Source organism: Danio rerio, chromosome 25 (genome assembly GCF_049306965.1).
Source record: "Danio rerio strain Tuebingen ecotype United States chromosome 25, GRCz12tu, whole genome shotgun sequence".
NCBI lineage: Eukaryota > Metazoa > Chordata > Actinopteri > Cypriniformes > Danionidae > Danio > Danio rerio.
In genome coordinates this window covers 34,129,354-34,152,500 of record NC_133200.1, presented here as the reverse complement: position 1 = coordinate 34,152,500, position 23,147 = coordinate 34,129,354, and the positions used below count along the sequence as shown (strand labels likewise).

General features: G+C 35.9%; 1 protein-coding gene across 2 annotated transcripts in view; it reads left to right on the top strand.

Annotated features, from left to right (window-relative positions):
• acot19 (acyl-CoA thioesterase 19) overlaps positions 1–22,925 on the top strand; it is a 30,120-nt gene extending 7,195 nt beyond the window's left edge. The window contains exons 4-11 of one of the 2 annotated variants that reach the window (XM_021470483.3): positions 1,764–1,933; positions 5,750–5,869; positions 10,798–10,880; positions 10,974–11,067; positions 14,329–14,409; positions 14,535–14,676; positions 18,607–18,750; positions 22,211–22,925. In XM_021470483.3, coding sequence (XP_021326158.1) covers positions 1,764–1,933; positions 5,750–5,869; positions 10,798–10,880; positions 10,974–11,067; positions 14,329–14,409; positions 14,535–14,676; positions 18,607–18,731 — 815 coding nt within the window. In that variant the 3' untranslated portion in view covers positions 18,732–18,750; positions 22,211–22,925. 2 annotated transcript variants of the gene reach the window in all.
• Positions 22,926–23,147: the final 222 nt, after the last annotated feature.

The following is a 23,147-nucleotide window of genomic DNA, read 5'->3' as shown; positions in this document are numbered from 1 at the left end:
ATTCAAGTCAAATCATCCAGAAACAGCATATATGAAAAATGTATTACCATGTGCAACTGAGAAACTGGAGGAAACTCACGCTAACACAGGAGAACATGCAAACTCCACACAGAAATGCCAACTGATCCAGCTAGGGCTCAAACCAGCAACCTTGCTGTGAGGCGATAGCTCTATCCACTGCACCAATGTGTCGCCCAACGTGTAATATTCCTAATATATATATATATATATATATATATATATATATATATATATATATATATATATATATATATATATATATATATATATATATATATATATATATATTAGGAATATTACACGAGTAGCAGTGCAATATGGCTGTATATCAGCACTAGTGGGAGGCATGCGTTAAAAAGTCTTTAAATGTAAACAACTTATAAAAAACATCCCATAATGTAAATAAGTTGTCATTTCATAAGAATATGTCTATAACTCAGTTTTGACCAAAATGTCAGATATAACCTTAAGGTGACGATTTGTCTCACAAATAAATAAATAAATAAATAAATAAATAAATAAATAAATAAATAAAAATTCGGGAGACCGGGGAGGGGTGTTTAAACAACTACATTGATGAAATGAAAGAGCCTCAAACGTACAATTTGTTGTCCAATAGCTGCAATATTTGTCTAACTGTAGAGTGTCCTCTGTGTGTTGCTCTATGTGGGCGGAGCAATACAGAAGAGTGAGGAGGCTGTACAAATAGTGTTATTGCAGAATATCAAACTGCTGTCAGCCAATCAGATTCAAGAACCAGACAGAACTGTTATATGTATATTTATATGTATATGTAAATGTGTATATATATATAGTTGAAGTCAGAAATATTAAACCCCCTGAATTATTAGCCCCCACCTGTTTATTTTTTCCCCAATTTCTGTTTAATGGAGAGTTTTTTTTCAACACATTTCTAAACATAATAGTTTTAATAACTAATTTCTAATAACTGATTTGTTTTATGTTTGCCATGATGACAGTAAATAATATTTGACTTGATATTTTTCAAGACACTTCTATACAGCTTAAAGTGACATTTAAAGGCTTAACTAGGTTAATTAGGGTAACTAGGCAGGTTAGGGTAATTAGGCAAGTTATTGTATAATGATGGTTTGTTTTGTAGACTATTGAAAAAATATATAGCTTAAAGGGGCTAATAATTTTGACCTTAAAATGGTGTTTAAAAAATTAAAAACTGCTTTTATTCTTGCTGACATTAAAAAACAAGACTTTCTCCAGAAGAAAAAATATTATCAGACATACTGTGAAAATTTCCTTGCTCTGTTAAACATCATTTGTGAAATATTTAAAAAAGAGATAAAATTCAAAGGGGATGAAACCCCTGAATTGTGTGTGTGTGTGTATATATATATATATATATATATATATATATATATATATATATATATATATATATATATATATATATATATATATATATATATATATATATATATACATACATTTTTTAATATATATAAATTACTTAACTTTCATATTGTGTAATATTTATTTCAAACTTAAAAGTTTGCAATAATACTAGGTAAATATAACTGAGTGTCATCCATGCGGAATTCAATACAAAACATCCAGAAACACAATATGAAATATGTATTTTTCTTGTGCCGCTAGAGAAGACCAGGCTGCCCTGTACCCTCCTACATTTAGATGAATGTAAATCAGTGTCTATTCAGGCCGCATTTACACAGACCTCAGGGACTGCATGTGGTTTTGTGATGCAGGTTCTGGGCCGTTTCCTGCAGTTCTGGACCTGTGGGGGGGGCAGGGGGGTCGAGTCGAGTATCGCTCTGCTCTTCTGGCGTCTCATGGCTACGTCTCGCTGGCCCTCGAATACGTCGGACTGTTGAACGCTGCAGGTGAACTCCAGCATGCCGACAACAGTTATTTTGAGGTAAAACATTGAATATAAAAACAGTCATAAATATATATATTACAAGTAAAGTCAGAATTATTAGCCATCCTGAATATTTTTTCCCTAATTCCTGTTTCATGGAAAGAACACATTTCTAAGCATAATAGTTTTAAAAACTCATTTCTAATAGCTGATTTATTTGATCTTTGCCATGATGACAGTAAATAATATTTTACTAGTTATTTACAAGACACTAGCATTCAGCTTAAAGTGACATTTAAAGGCTTAATTGGGTTCATTAGGTTAACTAGGTAAGTTAGGGTAATTAGGCAAGTCATTGTATAACGGAGACTATCGAAAAAAAATGTTTAGCTTAAATGGATTTATAATTTTGACCTTAAAATAAAATAAAATAAAATAAAATAAAATTAAATTAAATTAAATTAAATTAAATTAAATTAAATTAAATTAAATTAAATTAAATTAAATTAAATTAAATTAAATAAATAAATAAACAGTGCTTTTATTCGGCCTGAAATAAAACAAATAAGACATTTTCCTGAAAGATTATATGCTTTTTAGTTCAATTGCATTTACATTGAATGAACTCTTATGTGATCAATTCTGTGTATGTTGGGGTGACCTGTGCATCAACCCCCACAAACTGATAGATGTGACCCTTTTGTCATGGGTGTGCGCCCTTTGAGGTCCCGTTTACACTAATGTGTTTTAGTTTGAAAACGGATAAGTTTTGCTACGGTTACAGCATCCGTCCACACTACGCCAAAGTTTATGAGCGCCAAAAACGGAGCATTTTTGAAAAACGCTGGAGAGGCCGTTTTCATTCTGAAACGCTGCTGCTCTGTCTCAGTGTGGATGGGGGAAAACGGAGACATCTGAAAACGGAGGCGGGGCTGCAGACATTCGCCTCTCTGATTGGGGCTTTTCCTCAATATTAAGTAGCCTAACGTTACACACAGTTCAGTCTCACATCCTCTCCTTGTAAGTTCAGACTTCGCAAGTTTGATATGGAAAACAGACTCCCGAGGACATGTCGGTAAATCTTCAAAGGCTACAGTGTACTGTGTAACCTCATTCACATCACCCTAGCTACGTTGTTTCACTTTCTTAACAATAAAATGAAAACATGAAGGAACTGCTATCTTCATTTTGATATTAACAACTTAACAGACGGCAGAAATGTTGAGGCGTTGTGCTGCAAATATGAGCGTCATCTTCACTGTGTGCATGTTCATAATAAAACAGAGCCTTTCATTGTCATTGAAAAAACGAAACTTACCCTCTCTTCTGCTGAATATCAGTTTTAATAATCGATAATGGCCATTATAAAAGTATAACGTACAATAAGTTTATACATTATAGGAAATAAAGGCAAGAAATTACTCAATATACAGGATGTACGTGGTTACATTAGTTATTAATTTATCTTTGCGCTCAGCCAAAACACGTTACCCGAGAACAAGTAATAGATTCCAATGCCCAAAGTCAGGGAATATGTTGTTAGATATAGACAACAAGATTAATTAAATATCATGTTTAACAAATATAGTAAGATTAGATCCAGCGGGAGATGCTTGATGAGCACTCCGACAAGCACAGCTCTCATCTGGTTAGATTTGCTACAGCGCATGCCAGAGTGTGTGTGTGGTTACGTGATGTGCGTTTTCAGTGTTTTGGTGAGGACTGAGAGCTGTTCAGAAACGCTGGGTGAAACGCGAGTGTGGACGCGGATCGTTTTCAGTCTAAAATGCTGTTTTAAAACTAAAACGCACTAGTGTAAACTGGTTCTCAATTGGTATAAGCCAAACGACAGCTGAAACATCTGATAAGAGGGTCCTGCTGAGCCTCGTAAACACAGAATGGTTTATTTGACGCTAGTATAAAGTACTGTCTCACAGACAGTACTTTGGGTTAAGTCACTTGAAGACAGACGGGTTAACATCACTGCTGAGGAATTGCACTATTCATTGTCTTCCATAAAGTCTTGTCCCCGTAAGAACTTTGGTCAGCTTACTTATTTTATGTATAAGAGTAATCTAATACATTGGCGAGCCACCCAAGAAATATTAAGCCAAATACAGCGAAATCTAACACTCCAGAAGAAAAAATATTAAAGGAAATACTGTAAAAATTTCCTTTAGAAAAATTAATTTTGACTTCAACTATATATGTGAAAAATAATAAATATTTGCTAAGTAATATATTCATAATGGCATTTTGCTATATTTATATAATTACATTTGCAATGTTGTTTATTTTATTATTAATTATACTTAATTTTATTTATGTAACTATAAGTACAGTTATTATCTATACTTGTGTTAGACCCATATATGGACTACAGCAAAATCTAGTCAGTTTTTTTTGTATATTTTTTTATAGTTTATATTATAATATATATATATATATATATATATATATATATATATATATATATATATATATATATATATATATATATATATATATATACTGTATATATATATATATATATATATATATATATACTGTATATATATATATATATATATATATATATATATATATATATATATATATAATATATATATATATATATATATATATATATATATTTACACTTATTTACACTGTCATTACATTGCTGTTTAGCAAAGAGAAAATTCTAAGAAATAAGACACTTATTTAGGAATTTGTAGTGTTTTAATTGTATTATAGTGTACAAATATTGCATGAAATAAAACAGATACACTACCAGTCAAAAGTTTGGAATCCTTTTTTTTTCCTTTTTCTTTTTTTTTTTTTAAGAAAAAGCTTCTGTTCATCAAGGCGGCATTTTATTAAATGTAAAAAAAAGTTCAATTGTTAAATACCTATTTATGAAATATTTAGTTATTATTTATTGTATGTAGTTTCAAATGAAATTATTAGTCCAGTCATCATTGCTTTTATTACTGTTACAATTAATAATAATAATAATAATAAATATAATAATAATAATAATTATTATTATTATTATTATTATTTTTATTATTATTATAATAGAGTGATTTCTGAAGGGTCATATAACTAGAGTAATGAAGCTGAAAATTTATCTTTAAAATCACTGTAATAAGCTATTAAATTATAAACTACTTGTGAACAGTTATTTTATAGAGTAAAATACACAAAATCTCACAATTTTACAATTTGTACTGTATTTTTGATGAAATAAATGCAGCCTTGGTGAGCAGGAGAAGCTTATTTTAAAACATTTAAAAATCCTACTGACCCCAAACTTTTGACCGGAAGTGTATATCAATAATAATGATTATAGAAATATGTATATAGCATGTTGTTCATGTTTCCATAGTAATTGTGCACTGTAAACTGTAAATATGAAGTATTAAAACTAGATTTCATCACTGTAAAAATTGAGCAGCAGAATCACCATATTAGAATGATTTTTAAGAAAAACAAAAGATAATTTTTTTTTGTTTGTTTTGTCATTTTTTTGCTTGGTCATTTTATACATTTTTAACTAAATTTGCCAATATTTTAGCATACATCACGGAAATACATTTTGCATCTGCAATTAGAATTTGAATATGCAAAATACTTAAGTACTGAGCTAATTAAGCTTTTGGAATATTTGCTAATTCATTTGGTAATGGAAATTATTTAAACAACTAATGCTAAATTAATGAAATCAATAATGCTAAAATTTACAAAATGTTATTTAAATTAGTCACAAATTGAATGTGAACAATATTTATGAATTTGAATATATAATACATCATTACATTATAAAGGTGAATATACTGTACAGTATAATATACACCTCATAAGTGTTTAAACATGTCAAATCATTTTTAGGCTGCCTTCACATTCCTACAAAAACACCCCAGAGTTTGTCCTGATAAAGTGGCTGTGATGGGGATGTCATTTGGGGTCTCTGTGACACTGGGTTTGACTGCATACTCAGAAATCGTAGAGGTAAATACAGCACAAGCTTTCATTTTCTTTATCACACTACATTTCACTGCTTTTTCAGTGGCCTTGGATCCGGAAGTATTTTTGTCATTAACTTATTTTTTTCACATGTGGCATTTTATTTCATAAAAGTCTCTTTTAAAGCTTTATGAAATTTATTTGAAGTGCTGAAGTATTTGAAAATTGAAAAGTTCAAGGCACAAGACTGAAGTTATTCCAGCTTTAGTGAAAAAAAAACTGCATCAGACCTTGTAAATGACAGTCAATAAAAAAGAGGGAATAATAATCATAATAACTATTTATCTGAATTTGTTGCTTATATCTTTAGAAGGGATAATTTGCCTAAAAATTAAATATTGTTTCAAAATTATTTGATGTCCTTACTCCATACTGTATTTAAAATCTCTGTCTGTACTCTTAAATATTGCACTACTTGAGGAAGCAGCCATTCCTAGTGGTGTCTAAAACCATTGGCTGCATCCTAAATCGCATAATTCCATACTAAATAGTATGCTTAAAACATTATGCGAGCCGAGAAGTATGTCCGAATTCATTGAATTCGAAAAAACACTATGCGAGAAGTATCCAGATGACCTACTTCTTTCGCTGATATTCTGAAGTGTGCATCCGATGCATGCTACGCTATCCCCTGTATTCATGAATGTGAAGCGACGCAACTCATGCGGGTTGATCACATGATCGAGACAAATGATAATGTAGTAAGTCGGAATTTTTTATTCATACTGCTCACATTCATGCTGTATAGAGCATACTATTCTAACGGCTCGAGGATCCCTTGAGCTCAGGGCTCTCTCCCGGGAAAGCATGCCAAACAAGCTTTGATAGATCATCAGCTAAGTGTGAAGTCTTGAAAAACATATACTTTCAATTAACAACCTTGGCAATTATAACAGGTCTGCCTTTAAAATTCGAGCAGTTATTGTTAAAAATCTGAGAAAATAAACTGTTTTTATGTTCATAACCCAACTATTGACCTTATTCTAAAATGCGGAAGTGCGCCTGTTTTCGCGATTGTCTTAGAACTTCCGATTCGGTCACCTATGGGAGAAATGACTAGAAATAATAAACGGCAGAAAACGGTCAAACTACTTGCTCTACAAACAAATGTTTGCATGACTATACAGACCAAGTAGAATAATACAATAAGAAAATATCAAACTGCCACATCAAGCAGCGTAATGAGCAGTATTTAAAATCAAAAAATGAATGGAAGTGAATGAGACCGGAAGTCTCAAGCCAAAAAGACTCAAATGGCAGCGCCCGCTCGTCGGCGGAGAATAAGGTGAATAGGGTATCCGCTTGTTAAGTGGTGACGTGTTGGTGACGTATGTAATCCTGTTTCCGGGTCCAAGCTGCCACTCATTTGAGTTGATAAATCATTTGTTTATGATCACTTTTTTTTCATATCACACATTCAAGTTAATTTTATATAAAGTCATACTGTACACAACAATCTCTGGTCTTGCTGCATCACAAATACCAAAAGTTTAACATTTATAAAAAAGTAATCACTTTCTGGCCATTGTATATTAGGCATGGACATATATACTGCGATCGTGATTTTCGAAAGTATTAAATCGCTTTGTAAACGTTTATTATTACCATTTCATGAGTCTCCCCATACAGTTGAATAGAGCGCTTGGACCCGGAAGCCGCTTCGCATGATGTCACACTTAACAAGCGGATATGCCGAGGCATGCTAATAAGACTTTTAATTTGCCCGTAACCTGGGTTAATCGTTTGCGATGATATGTATGCCAATGCAAAATCGGCGTGTTTAAGGTCAGTTTTCTTTAAAAATCAGCGATCTCCACTGGCTGAGTGATATCCGATGTAAAGTGGGTCTCAGAATGTACAAGAAGCACTGTATTAAATGACATTTTCCCTGCCATGTCTTAATAATATGAGTATTTATTTTACCCCAGTATATTCAATGGTGCTTCTGCACTAGCCTGCCGAATCTGACTGGTGCGTGCGAGTAAACGGCATCTTGTCTCGTTTTACGCTTGAGCAAATAAACGAATGCCAAAGTCTGTTTAACTGATTTTATTTTAATTACATTTCAACAACCATGCTCTAAAAGGAACCATATAAAACGGAAAAATACTCACAATAACAGGTCACCGGAAGTTTATCGGTATGGAAAACACACTAGCTCGGCATATACCCCTTTACACTATCCGCTTGGTGACGTGTTGGTGACGTATGTAATACTGTTTCCGGGTCCAAGCCGCCATTCATTTGAGTGGAGAAATCATTCGTTTATGATCACGTTTTATTCCTATCACACATTAAAGTTCATTTCATATAAATTCATAGTATACACAACAATCTCTGGGATTGCTGCATAACAAATACCAAAAATTTAACAATTTATAAAAAAATTAATCACTTTCTGGCCATTGTATATTAGGCACGGACATATATACTGCGATCGTGATTTTCGAAAGTATTAAATTGCTTTGTAAACGTTTATTATTACCATTTCATGAGTCTCCCCATACAGTTGAATAGAGCGCTTGGACCCGGAAGCCGCTTCGCGTGACGTCACACTTAACAATCGGATATGCCGAGGCATGCTAATAAGACTTTTAATTTGCCCGTAACCTGGGTTAATCGTTTGCGATGATATGTATGCCAATGCAAAATCGGCGCGTTTAAGGTCAGTTTTCTTTAAAAATCAGCGATCTCCACTGGCTGAGTGATATCCGATGTAAAGTGGGTCTCAGAATGTACAAGAAGCACTGTATTAAATTACATTTTCCCCGCCATGTCTTAATAATATGAGTATTTATTTTACCCCAGTATATTCAATGGAGCTTCTGCACTAGCCTGCCGATTCTGACTGGTGCGTGCGAGTAAACGGCTTTTTGTCTCGTTTTACGCTTGAGCAAATAAACGAATGCCAAAGTCTGTTTAAATAATTGTATTTGAATTACATTTCAACATCCATGCTCTAAAAGGAACCATATAAAACGGAAAAATACTCACAATAACAGGTCACCGGAGGTTTATCAGTATGGAAAACACACTAGCTCGGCATATACCCCTTTACTCTCTATCCGCTTGGTGACGTGTTGGTGACGTATGTAATACTGTTTCCGGGTCCAAGCCGCCATTCATTTGAGTGGAGAAATCATTCGTTTATGATCACGTTTTATTCCTATCACACATTAAAGATCATTTCATATAAATTCATAGTGTACACAACAATCTCTGGGCTTGCTGCATAACAAATACCAAAAATTTAACAATTTATAAAAAAATTAATCACTTTCTGGCCATCGGATATTAGGCACGGACATATATACTGCGATCGGGATTTTCGAGAGTATTAAATCGCTTTGTAAAAGTTTATTATTACCATTTCATGAGTCTCCCCATTCAGTTGAATAGAGTGCTTGGACCCGAAGCAGCTTCGCGTGACGTCACACTTAACAAGCGGATATGCCGAGGCATGCTAATAAGACTTTTAATTTGCCAGTAAAGTTTTAGTAAAGTGGGTCTCAGAATGTACAAGAAGCACTGTATTAAATTACATTTTCCCCGCCATGTCTTAATAATATGAGTATTTATTTTACCCCAGTATATTCAATGGTGCTTCTGCACTAGCCTGCCGATTCTGACTGGTGCGTGCGAGTAAACGGCATTTTGTCTCGTTTTACGCTTGAGCAAATAAACGAATGCAAAAGTCTGTTTAAATAATTGTATTTGAATTACATTTCAACATCCATGCTCTAAAAGGAACCATATAAAACGGAAAAATACTCACAATAACAGGTCACCGGAAGTTTATCGGTATGGAAAACACACCAGCTCGGCATATACCCCTTTACACTCTATCCGCTTGGTGACGTGTTGGTGACGTATATGATACTGTTTCCGGGTCCAAGCCGCCATTCATTTGAGTGGAGAAATCATTCGTTTATGATCACGTTTTATTCCTATCACACATTAAAGAAAATTTCATATAAATTCATAGTATACACAACAATCTCTGGGCTTGCTGCATAACAAATACCAAAAATTTAACAATTTATAAAAAAATTAATCACTTTCTGGCCAACGGATATTAGGCACGGACATATATACTGCGATCGGGATTTTCGAGAGTATTAAATCGCTTTGTAAAAGTTTATTATTACCATTTCATGAGTCTCCCCATTCAGTTGAATAGAGCGCTTGGACCCGAAGCAGCTTCGCGTGACGTCACACTTAATAAGCGGATATGCTGAGGCATGCTAATAAGATCTTTAATTTGCCAGTAAAGTTTTAGTAAAGTGGGTCTCAGAATGTACAAGAAGCACTGTATTAAATTACATTTTCCCCGCCATGTCTTAATAATATGAGTATTTATTTTACCCCAGTATATTCAATGGAGCTTCTGCGCTAGCCTGCCGATTCTGACGGGCGCGTGCGAGTAAACGGCTTTTTGTCTCGTTTTACGCTTGAGCAAATAAACGAATGCAAAAGTCTGTTTAAATAATTGTATTTGAATTACATTTCAACATCCATGCTGTAAAAGGAACCATATAAAACGGAAAAATACTCACAATAACAGGTCACCGGAAGTTTTTCAGTATGGGAACACACTAGCTCGGCATATACCCCTTTACACTCTATATCAGGGATCACCAAACTTGTTCCTGGAGGGCCGGTGTCCTGCAGCTTTAAGCTCCAACCCTAATCAAACACACCTGAACAAGCTAATCAAGGTCTCACTAGGTGTGCTTGAAACACCCAGGCAGGTGTGTTGAGGCAAGTTGGAGCTAAACCCTGCAGGGACAGCGGCCCTCCAGGACCGAGATTGGTGACCCCTACTCTGTATGGTGGAGACTTGATGTCTATATCTCCATCTATATATATATATAAATAACTTTATTTAAAAAAAAAATGTCTTCATCTTTCAGCCCAAGTGTGTTGTTTGTGTAAGTGGGAGTCACATTATGCCTCTCAAAGGATCTTTGGCTGATGTCTATGCAGCACTACAACAGTAAGAAACACAATTTCCCGAACACAGGCATAATCACAATGCATTATTTTGTGTAAACAATTAACAAGTGTTTGTCATTCTCTCTATGCTAAGGAACGTACACAAAATCCGCTACGATGAAAAGATGAGAATAATTTGGCGGGATCTGTTGCTACCAATACCAGATGACCCATCACAGAAGGTCAAGGTATAAAGTCACGCATTTGTTTTGTAATTGATATTAGCGGGTTTAACAGATCATAACTGATCTGTAGTCAGTACAGGCCAAGCCCCACAGTTCATGTCTCATGCAGTCAACTGATTAATTGTATTATTATTCTGATGGTCACTAAAGTGACAAGCCATTTTTAACCAAGGTAATGTGAAAGAGAACTTTTACTTGCTATTTTCTCCCAGACAGTCCATGGTTTTTTCTTCTCCTAAAGTGTATGGCAGCCTTTTGAACAAATTTAGTAAAGGTTTTAAAATCTGGCATACAGGTCGAGGACAATCAGAAGATTAAACACAAAGGGCCCTATCATACACCCAGCGCAGTGTGGCGCAAGGCGCGGCGCAATAGTCTTTTGGTAGTTTCAGCTTGGCGCAAGAGTCGTTTTGACGCGTTGCGCTACACTGTTTAAATAGCAAATGCATTAGCGCTCATTTGCGCGCACATAGGCGTTCTGGTCTAAAAAGGAAGGCGTTCTGAGGCGGACCGCTGGCGCGTTGCTATTTTGAGAAACTAAAATAGATTTTTCATTAGACCAAAACTAACCCGGTCTAAACTCCGGCGCAGAGTTGCACCTCGCTTACACACTGCTTAAAACGCACAAGAGAGCAATAGGCAAATATCTTAACATATGAAAAAATGTAATATTAAAGATATATGTAGGATATAATAAGAATTGATATAGGATATAAATATAAAGGATTAAAATATTACAAAACATATTATTTTATAGCCTACATAAATATGAAAAATCACTGCTTTTATGTCTTGTATCTCGGGAGGCTTTTTCAGTTCATTCATAACAATTTGCTTTTGTATAATGTTATTATTATTAGCAGTATTATTTATTATATGCATATTTATATTTGTTTTATTAAAAACAAGCTTAGATTTGCCCACATGTCAGGTTTTAGACCATATGGGGCACAACATGTGTTTTAGGATATAACTCAGGTTTTTGAGCACATTTTGTTATTATTGTTCATTTATTCATTTGCTGGAAATTATAACGGAATTTAGAAATAGTTTTGAAACGAATATTTGCGCTTAACAAACACAATTAATTATTTATAGACTAATTGATGTCTGTGCGTAAAGGTTTCCCTATCCAAGAGCGAAAGTGAAAGTAGATCCATTATCTCTCATTCTCACGCAGTAGATGCTCTGTTTAACTGTTTTCTGTTAAAAAAACATTAACTGTTAACTGTTTGCTAGTGAAATGCTCAGTTTTTCCACTTAGACTTACTTTGCGTCCTGTAAATAGCGAATGCGAATATGGTGCAACGCAGTTGGCTCTTAAAGGGAATGGGAGATGAGGTTTATTCTCAAAACACACCTTTAACTCATTAAGAAAATAAACTTAACCCTTTTAGACCATGCGCCATGGTGCAAAGCGGATTTTCCCGTCCTTAAATTAGCAAAAATGCGTTCTAACTCGCCCTGAAAGCGTTTGTGCCCTGCGTTTAGCGCTCTGCGCATGGACCGTCAAAATAGAGCCCAATGAGTCTCCAATGGAGTCTCTCTAGTGCATTGGTTCCCAAACTTTTTTTTGCCTGAGACCCCTTTTACCCTGAAAAATATTGTAAGGCCCTCCACATTTAATGATATTATCGCTCATATAAGTTTGCAGTATAAGGTTGTCAAAAAAATTTTTCAAACAAACGGTGTTTATTACTATATCTAGATATGCTTATGCACAAATAATAGCCTCATGTAAAATATAAAAGCAAAACATCAGTAGGCTAATTGTAACTGAAAAATGTAAGCCTTTGGCCTTTAAATTGGCCTTATATTAGTTGACAATTAGTTGCCAATGTTTTAAAGTTTCTTGTCAGTAGCTGTGTCATCTCATTTTGGGTGTGTGTCAATTCTTTTAGAAAAAATGCTCTGGGCTTGTTGCGTATTGGGGATGAGTCGTCTGCAAATGTCTTATTAATTTAGATATGCATTTAGCCCCATGCATTTGTCAGCAAGAACTTTGGTGCACAAAATACACTGAGGCTGGGTCAGAGACTCTTTGCTTCGAGAAAGTGGAGTAAAACCATAGTTCAGGTATCTATCTCAACTATCTTGGTATTTTCTGCATTTCGTGTTTTCAGCATTGCTAGCGCTGTGACCCGAAATGTTTGGAGCTTCCTCATGCTTGGGTCATTCCTGTTTTTTTTTTTTTGTTGTTGAGGATGAATTCCAAATTTGTCTATTTCTTTTGGTCAGCCAAGAGATAAAATGAAGGCAACATGATTGTTCTCTTAATTGTCCACAATTATTATTTTTTTTAATATGACATGACCCCCCACAGAGCTTGCTGGGGCCCCCTTGTGGGCCGCGACCCCTCTGTTGGGAACCACTGCTCTAGTGTACCAACTGTCCTAATGTTGTACTCCTTTTAATGCTGATAATTTTGGAACTCTAACTGTGACTTACTTATCGTCATTATCCAGTTATTTAAATGAAAACAGATCATATTAAGGCGATGCAGACAAGAAGTTTTCTAATAAACAATGATTCATCAAACCATTCTGGAAAGAGCTTGCTGTTGTGAATGTAAGGCTATAAGCTTTTGCATTTTAATAACAAACCTGCCCAAGCAGGTCCTGAATAGTGCCATCTAGTGGTCAGACGACAAGAAAAGCTGTACTTTTATTTCAAATTCTGATTGTTTTGGCCCAAAATTGCTGGTTTCATTAGAATCTGAGCAGCTTACCAATTCAAAAGATACAAAATTTTTCCATAATTAAAAAAAAAATTGCTAATAATTTTGCCAAATTTTTTTTTCTTCAAAACTTTGATTATACTTAACTCGGTGTAATATAACTAAAAGTATGTCTTTGTCATCTCACACTGACCAGACTGTATTAATTTGGTGCCACCTATTGGTCAAATGTGGTAAATCATTAGATCTTATTATTATTCATTCATTCATTTTCTTTTCAACTTAGTCCCTTTATTAATCCCGGGTTGCCACAGGGGAATGAACCATCAACTTATCCAGCACGTTTTTACGCAGTGGATGTCCTTCCAGCCGCAACCCATCCCTGGGAAACATTCTCACAACTCTCATTCACACTCACAGTACAGACAATTTAGCCTACCTAATTCACCTATAGCGCATGTCTTTGGACTGATATTTTGGACCCTTTATTAATGTGAAAAATACTAAATATTGCTATAATAAAGCAGGAAATATCATGAGCTATAAATAGAGCTTTCAATTTATGCAGTGTAATTTCATTTTGCCAGATGAGTGAAATCAAATGCCCTGTTTTACTAATCGCTGGTGAGGATGATCAGAACTGGCCAGCTTCAGAATCTGCAGCAGATGTGAGTCAGTAAAACCAATAATCCTCTTTAGCCTTTTCATTTCATCTTAGACTAGCGTTTTGCGAATCATCACGTCACGAGCTGAAAGCCTGATTTCATCTAATCATCAATTGCCTCCTCCACAGATGAGGAAGATGATGGAGAAGGCTGGAAACAGCCACCTTCTCACTGTCCTCTCCTATCCGGGAACTGGACACCTTATTGAACCGCCCTACAGCCCCCATGTGCGGTTCAGTGACTTCAAGTTATTGGAGGCGAAGACCAAAGGTGAAATAATACAGTTTTTCAAAATTGTCCTTAGACAAAATTGAGTGCTGTTCAATTGTTTTAGGACTACCTTGATGCAAGGTCTTGAACTACTTCAAATGTTGACTATAGTAGATATATAGATAGATAGATAGATAGATGGATGGATGGATGGATGGATGGATGGATGGATGGATGGATGGATGGATGGATGGATGGATGGATGGATGGATGGATAGATGGATGGATTGATTTATTGATTGATTTTCATTGATTTTCATTTGATTGATTTTTGATTGAATTTTTCTTTTTAAAATGTTACTAGAATAGCAAAAAAAAAAAAAAAGCAATTGAATGTAATGCATAGGGCTTTATTGATCGCCTTTAACATTATAGTAATGTGCAGGTAATAGTTTACTACAAGAGCTTTTTATAGACCTTTTTCATGGCTGCTGCATGGAAGGCGCCATAGCGACCAGCGTCTTCCGGTACAATGCTAAAAACTTCCGTTTACAGCGTGTACAACTGGTAATTTGCGCTCCGAAAATGGGTTTCAATGACGTTTTTAATGGATAACAGAGTGTTTTTGTGACACACAACTTAGAAATGTGTCTGTTAAAGCCGTTATAATCTGTCACATGTGGTTCAAGCGCATCAGAAATACGAGAAAAACGTTCCCCTAGGTCACGTGTCTGCCGTCAGAAATACAGTGTGTGTGTGCGTTCCCGGCCTGTCAGCTGTTAGCTCAGCGGCTCTTTAACACACACACACACACACACACACACACACACACACACACACACACACACACACACACACACACACACACACACAAACCACACGCAAACCAGAGTACTGGCATGAAACTTAACAGGTATGAAAGTCGTGCAATTTACAAAAATGACCAATAAAAGTCTGTTATTGATCCTCTGCCGGCTGATTTGCTGTTCATTCTAATCGCGAGCCGTTTGTGTTTTATTTCGTGTGTTGTATTCACCACGATTTGTGTTTTTCTGTCATTTCGAAATGACAGTAGCCTATATTTTCACTTTGTCACAGTTATTAAATCAGTGTATCAGTGGCACAGTACAGGCTACGTGTGTGTGTCCAACATTTTGGTGAATTACATTTGTTTGGGCTGGTTATATATTTGAAATAAAGAGAAAATGTTGACTTTAGCGATGACGAGGCTTCATTTCAACTGCTGAAGATGCCGTCTGACAACGAGAGGAAAATGCAGCTGTTTTCCATCCTATTAGATCGCATTTCTTTAAATGATCAGTCCAGGAGATGGTGCTGATGGACAACAGTATTAGTTCAAAGAGGATAAAAGCAGGTAAAATAGATTAAAACTATCGCTTCAAAGCTGTCCAAATGTGACTGTTTACGCGCATCAGCTGCCGACCGGAAGTTCTTCGCATTCTCCTTGCGCATACACGCGAAGCATAATGGGTAATTTTGCGTTCTATATTCTATAGTCTATATTCTTTAGAAAATTGTAATTTAATTGCATTTATTCAATGACTGGGATATAATTGAAGTAAATCACTGTTTATTAAAAAGAAAAAAAAGTAAGAAATTTTATGGTTCAGCCCCATACACTGTTAAAAATGCAGGGTTCCGCGCATTTTATTCATGTTGTCCCATCACAAATTGATTAAGTTAACTTAAACTTAAGTGGACCGAACATAAAACAATTAAATTATCCCCCTTTAAGACGTGAGATATCACAAATATTTCTGTGTCTTTGACAATTCAAACATGAGCCGAAAACAGAGACAATCGGCTCCACAACCCAGCAGGTGGGAATGCGGGAAAAACCAGCTCCCCTCCTTTCTTCCATGTACATCTGAAACATTTCTTAACTCGCACAGAATGGTTATTTCAAATGTTCTAAATCAACCCAAGTGACTTTATCTATCATGTTTGATATCATTTAAAATGTCTCAGTGCGACTGGTACAATGGTCTCAATCCCTCAGAAATAGGCATAATCAGAACAATAAATATATAACTTCAGGTATCTTTTGAACCACTGCCAAGGGTGTGCCTTTCCTATAGGCAGAAACTCTTCCACTAAATGCAAATGCCTTTTGTTATTCTACACACCCCTTTCCTCGAGGGGATTCTTGGAGTTACTACTTAAGAGAAAGTTTCTAAATGTTCGGGCCGATTCTAAACCTAGATGAGCCCATAGTGTGAAGCTCCACGCTATGTCTATTTTGAAGTCAGGTATGCATCTTTTAATCTTGGATTTGCCTTTGATAATTTGATGTCTTGTATTGATCGTTAATGAATTGACTGAATGACTTGGCATAATACACATTTACCTGACTAATAAATTATGTTTTGAATTATTTAGACAGAGTTTGTGTTATTATCTCTAGTAGATTACGTTAAGTCCATAGCACTACAAGCCCCTGTACAGGTTAGTAACAGACTAAAACACGGTAGACGGAGCAGCGTGGCACGTTATACGATGTTCTTAGAGCTCCGACTAACACATTGGCATTAATTCATGTATACTTGGACTGTAAAAGATTATCTAAGGGCATAGACCTTCATCTCTAAACTTATAATACTATTTGGATAGTATAGTGATTACTCGAAGTTATTAATAGTTTAAATACTACTGGTCTGCTTAATTCTGTAGTAATGATCATTATATAACTAAATAGCTCTGTTTGATTTAGGACAGGGTTTGTCAAAGTCTAAGACAGTGGGCCTCCCTTTTGACACAACTTATCCATTGGCGCCCCCCTCCTCCCAAACACGCACGCACACACGCACACACAAAAAGTTCTGGAGGTTTTCCTGCTACCTCATCATGCTTGGTTTCAAGGTGTCGCCGAAGTTTAGCGGGTCTCATGCTGTCATTAGCCAAAATGTCTTGACAAACCACACATAAAGGTCGTGGTTCATCAGCTGGTCCTGTCCACGTAAATCCTAAACTGAAATACTGATCATCATATCGTCGTCTTTTGGGTTTAAGCCCTGAACTTGAAGGCTTTGAATCGGGGGGGGTCTCAGAAACCGATCCATTGTATTAGCAGGCATATACCTGTATTGGTGGGCTTGCCAAACAGAAGCGAATTCACAGCTATGGCATTCTGGGTAAAAAAGGTTTTCTTAGTTTTGACATTTTTTTTTTAGCTTTGTTTAATTAAAACGTTTAAATATAATAAAAAATACATATAATAATTAAACTTAATAATTATATTTTTATTATATAATATTTTCTCCCGCGCCTCCCCTGACATGCTCTGGCGCCCCCCAGGGGAGGCGCGCCTCACACTTTGAAAACCCCTGATTTAGGAGATAGCAGCTCTATGGGGACCGCATAAAAAATATCCTAATCTGAGTAAGTAGGGTTCTGCCTTTTTAGGATAGGGCTCAATCGCCTCTGTTTTGTGACCAAGACTGACACGCTTGTGCTAAGAGATTGTATACTCGGCCGGTACAAGACTCAGGATGTTATATGAATCCGAATGAACGAGAATAATATAATATAACGAACCGAAGAGGATATTCAATCATAATCTAAAAGAATGTTAAAGGAAACAAAATAATCTTATCAATGTTTTATAAATGGAGTCAGAGAAAACGAGGATAAATATATTAATTTTCTAAACCACCTCATGCTAAAATTGGAGTCCGATATGAGTTAAGTTTAAAATAGATCAACATTGTGCACTGGAAAGACCGAACATGCAGTGGACACCTCCATTGGACTAACCGGCTGGACCCTACACCCCCCAAAACTCAAGAATTGTATTGAAGAAGCAGCAGAATTCTTTTTTGAGTGTACCCTCTCCCAAAGATGTACCGAACCGTCATATTTTATGTATTTTTACACTCAATAATAGACAGACAGATGATTTGATAGATAGGCAGATGGTTGGCATGTGTGTTGAATTTGAGGAGGTTTAAGTGACATTGCTTTGTATTACAGTGGTGGTGCTTTGGGGAGGAGAGACGGAGCCTCACAGTCGAGCTCAGGAGGAGTCCTGGAAGAAAACTCTGGCTTTTCTGGAGGAACATCTTTATGGCAACAGCAGAGAAGTTACAAGAATGTGACCTTCATGTGAATATATATGTATGTATATATGTGTGACTCATTGTTGAATTGTGAGTAAAACTCAAATTACCCCCCTCCCCCACCACCACCCCAAGATTGTGAAGCGCTTTGGGTGTATACACAATAAATGCGCAATATAAATACACATTACATTACATTACCTCTCATCACACTTGTGACCGAACACCAGCATACTAATTACCTTCACCTGCGCACACAATCACCAGACAACTTAAACACCCACCTCATTCCTTCACTCCTCGAAGTTGGAGTTGTATGGTTCACCTCATCTTCTCTCCTTCCTCTACACTTCTTCTCACCCCATGGATGTTTCCATTTCGCCTACGGACGAATAACAACTAAATAAGGGAATAAGTAACTTAAGCTTTTCTGGTGTTTACCTGAAGATCTGGTGTTCAGATCGCTCTCCTTCAGATGTTTACCTTAGTGAACTGTTGATTAGATCGCTACTATCTAAAACTCCAATCTCCTGCTTCATCACTCTGATTCAGTTACGTTGTTTTGAATAAAACTCTTAAAAGATAACCATCCTTGTCTGTCTTGTGTGCAACCATGACAAAATCATTCTATTTGCTAAAACTTAAAGTTGTGGCCAAATTAAGACTCAAAATCAACCCATAGTGGATGAAAATATGCCCAACAGCACACAAGGATTAAACCACAGAATTGATGTTTTACACCATTTTGTGCTTGAGCTCATGATGCTAACCTCAAACCAGATACCACATGTCATGTCTAAAACAGATCTCTATATATTTTCTAGCCTGATCTCACGAGGAAACGTAAGTATTTTACGTTTTGCCAGTTTAGTGGCTAATTTGTACGAGTTCAGTTGTACGAAATTCTACGATTTTAAAAAGGAGGAGTGGCAAGTAGCCCCACCCCTAACCCCAACCGTCATTGGGTACTAAATTGTATGAATTAGATCGTACGAATTCATACGAATTAGCCATTAAATCAAAAAGTTACGAATTGCCGTGAGATTGCGTTGGTATTTTCATCATATCACTGTTTTTTTTTTTTAAGTAAATGAGAAATAGCACAGTCACAGAGTTGACATATAATTAATCTACAATTGGTGTGTCCTCCTAAACAGTTTGCACTAATTATTGAAAGAAGAATAAATGTCAGAGGAAGTGACATACTTTAGAGCAAGTCACATATTTTTCGATCAGTGCTTTACAGATTGTTATGCCTTTTTATATCCAATTGTCACCGACTCGGTCCCAGTCATTCCCCTCGCTGGCCAGCAGAGGCCACCATCTCCGGACTTCTAAGCATTACATCATCCATTTACCCCGATCATGCACACCTGAACTGAATACCGCTAATGACCCACGTACCCTTTATAAGCCAGCACCAAACGCTCATTCAGTGCGAAGTCTTGTTTAGCCCCGGCCAGCATTTCTGAGCGTTATTCCTGCCTGACTCCTTGTGTATAACTCCAGCCTGTTTCTTGACTCTGCTTCGCCTTCTACCTGCCCACGACTCACGCCTTGTATACGGACTCTGATACTCGCTGCCTGCCCACGAACCACGCCTGTTATAAGGACTCTGATGTTCGCTACCTGCCCACGACCCACGCCTGGTTCACGGACTCTGATACTTGCAGCCTGCCCTCGATCTATGCCTGGTAATACTCCCTGTGTCTATTCATCGCCAGTCTTGATTCATCATAGACTGTTGTTGTTGTGTGTTTGCACGTTAGTGCATATTGTGTGTGTGAATAAGTGCTTGAGCAATAAATACTGCATAATGGATCCCTCCATGTCAGTCTCCTCGTTACACCAATTTATAGAGTTGCCAAGAATGTAGGGACAGACACGAAATGTATTGTTCATTATTGCTGAAATGACGAGCAATCAACATCCACAGAAGAGAAAGTAAGACAATAATCATGCATTTAAAGCACAGCTTAACCAAAACATCCTATCTTTTTGTTTAGACAACATGTTGAAGGACTGTACAGTTGAAGTCAAAATTATTATTCCCCCTTTGATTTTTTTTTCTTTTTTTAATATTTCCCAAATGATGTTTAACAGAGCAAGGAAATTTTCACAGTATGTCTGATCATATTTTTTCTTCTGGGGAAAGTCTTATTTGTTTTATTTGGGCTAGAATAAAAGCAGTTTTTAATTTTTTAAAATCCATTTTAAGGTCAAAATTATTAGCCCTTTTAAGATATTTTTTCCCTAATAGTCTACAGAACAAACCATCGTTATACAATAACTTGCCTAATTACCCTAACCTGCCTAGTTAACCCTCTCAGGCTCAAATTAATTTTTAGAAACAGGAAAAATCTGATATTTAATATAATTAAATATTTAATATAATTAATAATATTATATAATCTGAAAATTATCATATGGGGTAGTACAATAGAAAACTGACATTTTTTAGAGAGACCTTCACATGCAAGGCGTTCTGGGATGTTGCAGATTTGCAACATTGGCTCAGAGTGGTAATTAGACACTGACGACTGAATATGATATGAGCAATACCTTTTTATATACAATTTTTCAAACAATGTAACAAATTGCTTTTCAGTGGCAGAACAACAACAAAAACAATATGGCATCCTAATCCAATATCTCAAATCCTCATTGAGTAATTCATGTTTCCAAGTCACTTTGTCATGTGGTTCTCCAAGAAACGTTTTTTGTGTGTGTCAACTGGTGAGCAAGTGGGGAAACTGTTTGTTGCTAATGGACAACAAAGTCCTGCAGTGGTACTTCTGAGTAAAAAAAACCCTCAAAAATATGTATCTGGAGTAATAAGGTAGTTATTTTTAACTGTTGCAAATCAGCAACGCCTGCCTTGAGAGGGTTAACTTAATCAACCTAGTTAAGCCTTTAAGTGTCACTTTAAGCTGTATAGAAGTGTCTCGAAAAATATTGTCAAATATTATGTACAGTTATCATGGCAAAGATAAAATAAATCAGTTATTAGAGATGAGTTATTAAAACTATTATGTTTAGAAATGTGTTGAAAAAAATCTGCTCTCCAATAAACAGAAATTGGGAGAAAATAAATAAATAGGGTGGCTAATAGTTCTGACTTCAACTGTATATATTATTTACATGTACTGAAATGAAACAATGTTTTTGGACGAACAAGTTCTTTGTGATGCTGTTATTGGAAATGACTAGCCGACACTTCCGTATCTGTTAGGTGTCTTTTTTATTTTAAATTCCTGAAGTTAATAATCCTTTTGTCGCTAAACATTCCAGTAATTAAAGAGACGCTGCTCAGAAAATCATTGAGTAATTTAGAGGTTCACTGGCCTTTCAATCCTACGCCGTGAAGCCGAGGGTCTGTTAAGCAGCCAGAAAGTGTGCCGTCGTCACGAGCCCCTTGATCGCAATATCAAGAAAATCAATGAAATGTTCATGTGTTTTATTTATTTCATTTTTGTCTAACTTCAATTGATAAGTTCTGTGTTTACTTCTTTTGATAGCCCGAAAACTGTCACCATCTCCCACAGCGGCGCGGATCAAAGCCCCGACGTGTGTGAAGCTGCTGCCAGAATCAGAAAGGCCTGCCAGAACATCTGACACCAGTAAATCTGCATCCACAGCATTAGCAGATTCACTACATGAAGTTATTGATGTCGACGCCAGACACTGATGATAACATTTGTCTCATTTGTCCGTGTGCAGAATGAAAGCGATATCAGGAGTGACACGGCTGCTAATCACAGCTGGTTATTTCCTGGGGGGAAAAAAAAAGTTGGGTTTCTACAGAGGAAAATAAGCTCATAACATCTGAACACAATGGGGGAAAAAAAACTGTTGTTGTTTTGGAGCAGGTTGGGACCACATTGCATCAGATTTTATTGCGTCACATATTTTAAGTGTTATACATTAACACAGAATCACAAACAATATTGTTTATGTAGGAACAAAGGCATTTATTTTTATTACTTTTGTGTCTTTATTTTTTATTAGAAAAATGGTTAGACTTACAACATATTAATCAATCTTTTTCTGTTGTATAAAAGCACATTTGACCTGACACACTTCCTCTTTTTTTACTGTGCTGCATACTTTTTAGAAGAACTGCTGACTAGTGGAAAAAGCGGTATAAGAACAAATTTAGGTTTGTTCCAGACTGCTGTCTGGACATGTCCCAAGTTGACATGATCTTTGTAGAAGTTGTGAAATATATTAAAAATGTACGTAATTGTTCAGTTCTGTATGCAGAGAAGGGTTGCGGAAAGAGGAAGTATGTCTAGGGGTTACAAAGAGCCAAAGGACTGCAGAATGACTGATATGTGACGTTAAACCAAAACTTCACCTGTTAAGATCAATTGTGTATGTATGCTAGAGTCAGGAAATGTATGTTAGTTGCGAACCTCTTGAATGTAATTCTTGCATTGCGTTGGGGTAATGTAA